Source organism: Otolemur garnettii, unplaced genomic scaffold (assembly GCF_000181295.1).
Source record: "Otolemur garnettii isolate 467f Iridium unplaced genomic scaffold, OtoGar3 scaffold00049, whole genome shotgun sequence".
Classification (NCBI taxonomy): Eukaryota; Metazoa; Chordata; class Mammalia; order Primates; family Galagidae; genus Otolemur; species Otolemur garnettii.
Window position 1 is genome coordinate 11085962 of NW_003852444.1, and position 7388 is coordinate 11093349.

Here is a 7388-nt window from a genome sequence, read left to right on the forward strand (position 1 = left end):
ATGATATCTCAGAATAGTTTTTATTTACATTTCTCTGATGATTGACCCTATATTTCTTAAAGTTGAACCACTTATAACTCCATTTGTAATTAAAATTTACAACATCTGCAAAGTAAACTCAAATGGAAAAAAAAATAGTGTCAAAACAGCAATACTTTGAAATGCCATATACCAGGCTGGGTGAGGTGGCTCATACCTGTAATCCCAGCATTTTGGGAGGCTGAGGTGGGAGGATCACTTGAGGCCAGGAGTCTGAGACCAGCCTGAGTACCAGCAAGACCCTGTCTCTACCAACAAAAAAAAAAAAAATTGAAAAATTAGCCAGGCATGGTGTCACGTGCCTGTATTCCCAGTTGCTTGGGTGGCTGAGGCAGGAGCATTGCTGGAGCCTAGGAGTTTGAGATTGCGGTGAGCTGTGATGTCACCACTGCACTCTGGCCTGAGTGACAGAGCAAGACTCTGTCTCAAAAGAAAAAAAAATTGATACACCAAATGTGGTAGATATAATAAAATCTAGTTACACGCATTCATTTTATATTTATGAACTCATAATGTCATTTTAATAAAGGTTTTGTATATGAATGCGAAGTGCCTAGCGCAGTGCCTGGCACATAGTTGTAGTCTGTATGCAGTAGTAATTTTGTTATTTTATTATAATTTTTACCTCACATGTCATGTTTTGCTTAGGCGATTTTTTTTTCTCTAAGGTAAGATGCCCATAAAAATGCTCTGAATGCCTGGTTTTATGATGTGATCCACAACCCCAGCCGTTGTCAGCGCAGCGTTCTTCAGAGGATCACTCTGTCGTTGGTTCCTTTCCTTTTATTTATTGCTAGGATTTATTTGGATAAAAGTATACTCTGGTGACTGAGAGCAATGGGTCTCAAACTGTAGCCTGCATCAGATTTTCATAGGGCTAAAAGACAGTTTGCTAGACACTGTTCCAGAGTTTTTTTCTTTTTTCTTTCTTTCTTTTTTTTTTTTTTGCAGTTTTTGGCCGGGGCTGGGTTTGAACCCGCCACCTCCGGCATATGGGGCTGGCCCCTTACTCCTTTGAGCCACAAGTGCCACCCGTAGAGTTTCTTATTTTGCAAGTAGTGGATGGGGTTCAAAAACCTGCATTTCTAACAAGTTCTCAGATCATGCCACTGCTGCCGGGTGGGTGGACCATACTTTTAGAACTGCTGTTCTTAAGGAACTGGCATGACTTCTAATTATTGCTGGTCTCTTACAACTATACATATGGTATCTGGTGGGACTAATATATCGATATTATTGGTACATTAAGAAATGCTAAATTTATTATATAGGTTGTCACCTAGTTAAAAACATTGGACTTACATAAAACTAGCACTTACCGAGGCTATTACAGTAAGTCTCCAAGTTACAAGCATCTGACTTATGTATGACTTTCATTTACAAACAGGAGCTATTACAGGTAATAGGTAAATGTACTTGTTGCAACTTGCATACACATTCAACTTAAGAACAAACCTACAGAACCTATCTCGTTTGTAAGCTGGGTTCTGCCTGTATTGTCCTTGTGAAATTTAGAAACATTTGTTCACATAAGCACCATTGTACTAAATGTTCAGGATGTTTTCTAAAGGTTACTTTTACATTAGAGAATTTTGCAGTGCAGATTTTAATTTGTTCATTCTTTTTTATTCAAGGCACAAAACCAGGCAGGTGTAATTTTGGGGGGAGAAGCATTATAACTTTGGAATATATTTTACAAGGTGGATATTATCTGTCATGATTGGTTTCTGGAATTCCAGATGTATCCAGATGATATGGCAATTTAAAAACGGTAACAAAAAATTTTTATATTCTTTAGTTCTTTCCAAGAATCTTTTTAAAATTAAAATTTGGTAGGCTAGTACTGAGTCGAATTTTGTGCTCATCATTTAGACTCAGAAAGTAGATTTCACTCAGGATTTCACTTACACCAACATTACAGTTCTACCCTTTCCTTTGTAAAGCACAGCTTATCCCTTCAGGGATATGATGGTATATGGGGTTATTCGCTCAAAGAAGAAAAGGCAATCAGAAAATCTTTGTCCCTGAGGTTAGATTGAAATGTTCTCTCATTCAGTGATTACTGAATGCCTTTAATGTGCCAGGCACAATGGCAAAAATTGGTGCCAAAGTAATTTATCGTGTCCAGCGAGGGGTTTTAGTGGCATGCACCTTAACATGATCTAATTGTGTGATGAGGCTACTGATAAACCCAGTGCAATCTTGTGCTTCATTAATAGAATTAGCGTTGTGTGCAGATACAGGGAGGGAAGGCTCTGCTGTCTGCTTAATTAGACCATGTGTGGGGTGTGGAGCTAAGGGACAAATTGGAGTCATTCTGGAAGTAAGGAGCCCTGCAAGGATTGTTGGAAAATGGGGGGAACAAATGGGGTGGAAAGACATCTTCATAGTGTTCTCAGTTCTCTAACATCTCGTGTTCCCTGCTGTAACGTAAGTTCCACAAGGATAGGGACCTGTCTTGTGTACCATTATGTCCTCAATGCCTAACACTCTTGCCCAGGCTGGAGTGCAGTGACACAATCATAGCTCCCTGTCTCCTCAGATTCCATGGCTTGAGTAATCCTCCTCAGTCTCCTCAGTAGGTGGGACTACAGGCATGTGCAATCATGCCTGGCTTGAATCAGAGCCTTGTTAAATTGCCCAGGCTGGTCTCAAACTCCTGGTCACAAGGGATGTTCCTGCCTTCTGCTTTGGCCTCCCCTTTGGGAGGGGCTTACAGTCATGAGCCACTGCTTCTGGCCTAATCCATAAAGAGCTGAGGTCAGCCAGTTTTGAGGGGAAGATGATGGTTGCCTTCAAATATGTGTCATTCAGATGACTTCTTAATTAGTGTAATTTACTTAAATTTCCAGAGGACAGATGGAGATACCAGGGAGTTTTTTGCTGGGCAGATTTTGGTTTTACATTAAGAATGTTGTAAAACTTAGATGTATTTGGTAGCCCACTTAATAAGCTTCTTCATGTAGTGAATTGTCTTAAGTCCTTTAGAGGCTGCGAGGGGATTTACTTCTATACCTGCCTTTGATAGATCATGGGCTAAGATGAGTACAGCTGTTGACTCTTTGGCTATATGCTTCTATCTTTTTATTTAGTTATTTCATTTAACAACAACAAAAATCAACTAATAAAATATTTTTTCTAAGTTGCACCTTTTTTGCTATTTCAGACTGAAGCAAAGCAAAGATCTGGAGCGTGAGAGGGCCGCTGCCAACGAGCAGTTGACCAGGGCCATCCTTCACGAGAGGATATCCAGCGAGGAGGAGCGCGCCAAGGCCAAGCACCTGGTGAGTGTTAGCAGCTGGGCGGAAACTCGTGTTCAGGGAGGTCCCCCATGTTTGGGAAAAGCTACGGACGCTGTGCCAACTGTTAGTGTTAATAATATTCCTGCTCTTTTTGCTTAGATTTTCTGGGTTTTTACTTCTGACAATTTGAAATGTAGCTGACAGTTTAAGGTTAACCAGCAAGGTGGCTCATGCTGGTAACCGCAGCACTTTGGGAGGCCGAAACCGAGAGTTGAAGACTGGCAACAAAGCAATGCCTCTCTCTTAAAAAAAGAAAAGAGAATTAGCTGGGTCTGAGAGGCCAAGGTGGGAGGATCACTTGAGGCCAGGAATTCAAGGTTACGGTGAGGTCTGATTGCTGCCTGGGGGACAGAGTGAGTCTCTTATGTTACACACACACATTCGCCATCAAGGGCTTCAAGGCAGGTAACTTCGTAAGTATTGAAGTAGAGGCCTACATACAGGCACATCCACATGTATCATGCCTGAAAAATTATTGTCTGTTTGCTTTTTCCTCCCTGTTTTTGGTTGTACCATTTCTGAACCTTCTGGGGCCAGCAGCCTAAACTTATTTTCCCTGCTAGTGACTACCAGATGTTAGTCTGGAAGACTCCAGCAGAGGTGAGTTAGGTCTGCTCAAGTATTATCTGGTCTAGATAGGAAAGAGAAAATAGAGAGCAGGGCCTCTGGGGAGAACAAATAATTTTTTAAAAGAAAATACTTCCTAATTTTTTAAAAGATTATATAGATACACTTTTTTTTTTTAAAAAATAAAATGATTAGTAATAAAAAACAAAATTCAAAACACACTCATAAATCAATCTATCTGAAATAACTGTGGTTTATTCTGGTATGTGTTCTCCCTCTGCAGTATTTCTCTTACAGGTTTCTGATATACTGAAGAATTTGGATAATGCCTTGTAAAATGTTTGGCACCAGGAACATTTTCCTGTGTTGTCAAACATTTTTCTGAAATGTACAGTAGTTTTTAATGGCTGTGTAATAACCTGTCTTCTATATACAGTGTTACTTATTGAACGATTTCCTATTGTTAAATCAAAGTGGGACTGCTCTGGGTGAAACCCGGAGACCTGGCTGCTCTGTGCCCATGTGTGTCTTCCTTGAAACCCAGATCTAACTTCTCAGAACCCTCAGCCCTCACTGTAACACAGTTAGGGACTCAATGGACGGGGAGAGTGGACCCTAACACTTCATAAGAAAAGGGTTGGTTTCTGTTCTTGCGTTCTTTACTTGGGCCATTTTGTTGAGAGGCCCACCTATTGCCAGATTCAAAACGGGAAAATGAAAGGTAGTTTACGTACAATGAATCCATTTCTTCAGCGACTAAGCCAGGGTCCAGGCTGCATGGATAGGTGAAGAAAGAATTGTCAACAGGCTAAGTTGCAGCGGCCTTGAGAGCAGCACACACATAGAGTGTCACTAGAAGAGTAAGAGTTGGAAGGAAAGTCAGTCATTGTGAACGGGAATGATTTCAGAGTTAAAGACAGTAAGCGCTGACTACTGCAATTGGCGATTACATCTGTGGTACGTCTAAGCTGAAGGGTTTTTTGAGGAAATAAAGAGATGTGAAGCCAGTGGGCTGGCTGAAGGGTCATTTTCATGCACGTTAAAGCTGCCCAGTCTGAAGTCAGAGCACGGAGAAGGTTTGAGGAAGGTGAGAGAGCAAGACTGTTAGTCTCCAGAGAGCAGAAGACTCCATGGTTGGCACTTGTCCCCTAGCTTTTGGACTTTTGCGACTTATCCTTGATGCCCTCTTTTCTTTCTACCTTCCTTCCCCTGAATTTGGGCATATTGTTTTGTTCTCTTTGTCCATTGAGACAAACAAGATTAAAAACTGAAAAAACCTCATTAAATACCACTCCCCCACCCCCAACATAGAAAGAGGAGAGTTTTCACAAAAAAAATGGGACAGTATATAAAAAGGTTTGTGACCCAGCAGTAACTGAGTTAGCTTGCAGTGCGGCGTGGTTGGACTCGCATCTCTTTAGCATTTTTGCTCTGTTGTCTGCCTGCCTTTTTCGTTTAGCTGATTAAGCGTAAGAAGCTGGCATTGTACATTCTCTTTTTATTTTTGCTTTCTTCCTTACTGATTCTGGGGTTGTGTGGTATAGAGGGCAAATTACAGCACTCAGAGCTCCTGAATTTCAGCATCTATCATAATATTGGCCAAACAGAACCCTCAAAGCACTTAGGGGATAAAAATAGAATTTCTACGGGGGATGATAGCTGACTCAGAGGGTCCCTTCATACCTTGAGTGTTCTCCGACGTCTGAGTGGTGGTGTTGTGGCCACTCGTGGCAATTTCGGTACTGGATAATTCCCAATTTATTTGCCACATTTATTCCTTTATTGCTAATTGTGTGTTATTATAGAAGACATACATACTCAATGGATAAAGACCAGAAAATTAATACAAAAAATATTCAAATCTCTCAAAGTACCAGTATACAGAGATAATTGCTGTTAACCTTCTTGTTCATAGTTTTTTTTTTTATTTCTTTTCACTTCCTACTAAGTTGTATTTTTATGTGTGCAAATGTATTTCCTCAAACACACAATAGTATATATATTTTAGTATAATTTTTACAATAATCTTCACATCAAAACATTTAGGCCATGTGGTAAGGGTTTCTTCTATACTAATAAGTATGTATTTGTATGGTCACTTATTATTAATATTTTTTTTTGCAGTTTCTGGCTGGGGCCAGGTTTGAACTCACCTCTTCCCGCATATGGGGCCAGTGCCCTACTCCTTTGAGCCACAGGCGCCGCCCCGTATGGTTATTTTTTAATGGTTGAATGTATTTCACTGAATTTTCTCCTTAATTATTAAAATAAGACAAGGATATTATAGAAGATTTAGAAAATGTAAAAATGACTAAGACAATAAGTAGTGTTGGAATTCGGTCACCTTCCATTGGTGTTTGTGCATTTGGTTCTTTTCGCCTTTTGTCCGCTTGTGTGTTCCCTGCGGGCTTTGGGTTCTAAGGTGGTGCATCCCACCATCCTCCAAAACCGAGGCTCCTGGTGTAGAAAGTGACTGCGAGCCCGCTGTTGTTCCTTAGTCTTTTCTTTCTTTCTTTCTTTCTTTCTTTATTTATTTATTTTTTTTGAGATGGAGCCTCAAGCTATCCCCCTGGGTAGTTCCTTAGTCTTTTCATCCCCAACTGGAGAGCCCACGATTCATGTGAGAGTCACCCCAAGCACGCTGGCATTGCTTGGCTGTGCTGCACCCCCGTTGCTGCCTTTATTAGCTCCAGTATGTGTGACTCTAAGTGGGGGCCAGACTCTGGTTCATCCCTCTTTATTTAGAACCCGGTGTTGCAGCTGGCAGGAAAGAAAAGGTTGGTTTTCACACATTTGAAGTAATTAAAAAACTGTCTTTCAGGAGAACTGGGGGTGGGGCGGGGAGCTGATGTGATGTTGGCACTGGGAGATAAAGCTCCCCCCATCTTCTCTGCTCACTGACAGCAGACGTGTAGATTGCCTTCTCCTTCCATGCAAGTCCGGGCTTTCCTTCCCACAGTTGTCGGAGCAGTTAGCTTTATTGAAGTGCTTTGAAAGGCAGCGTCACCATGGCCCTCTTGAAGTATTAAAATAGGGTCAGATTAAAACTTCCCCTATTGGAAGAATTGCTTTAGCCAGGGAAGCTGTTAACCCCACTGCAGCATATAGGCGGGTGCACCAGCCTCACTCCTTGCCTGGCACTGACTGGTGCCAGGATTGTAATCAAGTGACTTCGTCCACAGGCTTTGGAAGAGGCAGTTTACCTGCATGAAAATTTTAAATGAAATTCATATTAAAGTATGCTTCCAGGGCTGGTCCAAGCTAGTGAGTTGTCTCACTTGGGGGGCAGGGGGACAGTGTGCTTCTCAGGAGCAGGAAAGCGCTCTGTAAAGAGTGAAGACTAATTAGAAGGACAGGACCAGGAAACCTAGAAAGTTAAAAGAAGTTGATATTTTGCTTATTTTTAACGTCTTGTACATGTAAGGTAATATTTGCTGTGTCATTACATTTTTATTAAAAATGAAAGCATAGAGTTTTTTT

The 7388-nt window shown here is 41.1% G+C and overlaps 1 protein-coding gene across 1 annotated transcript in view; it reads left to right on the forward strand.

Annotated features, from left to right (window-relative positions):
• The window catches only part of CHCHD3 (coiled-coil-helix-coiled-coil-helix domain containing 3), a 295772-nt gene that overhangs the window by 98908 nt on the left and 189476 nt on the right, over positions 1-7388 (forward strand). Inside the window, exon 4 of the mRNA XM_012806291.2 lies at positions 3206-3323. Coding sequence (XP_012661745.1) covers positions 3206-3323 — 118 coding nt within the window. The remainder of the gene's footprint in view (positions 1-3205; positions 3324-7388) is intronic.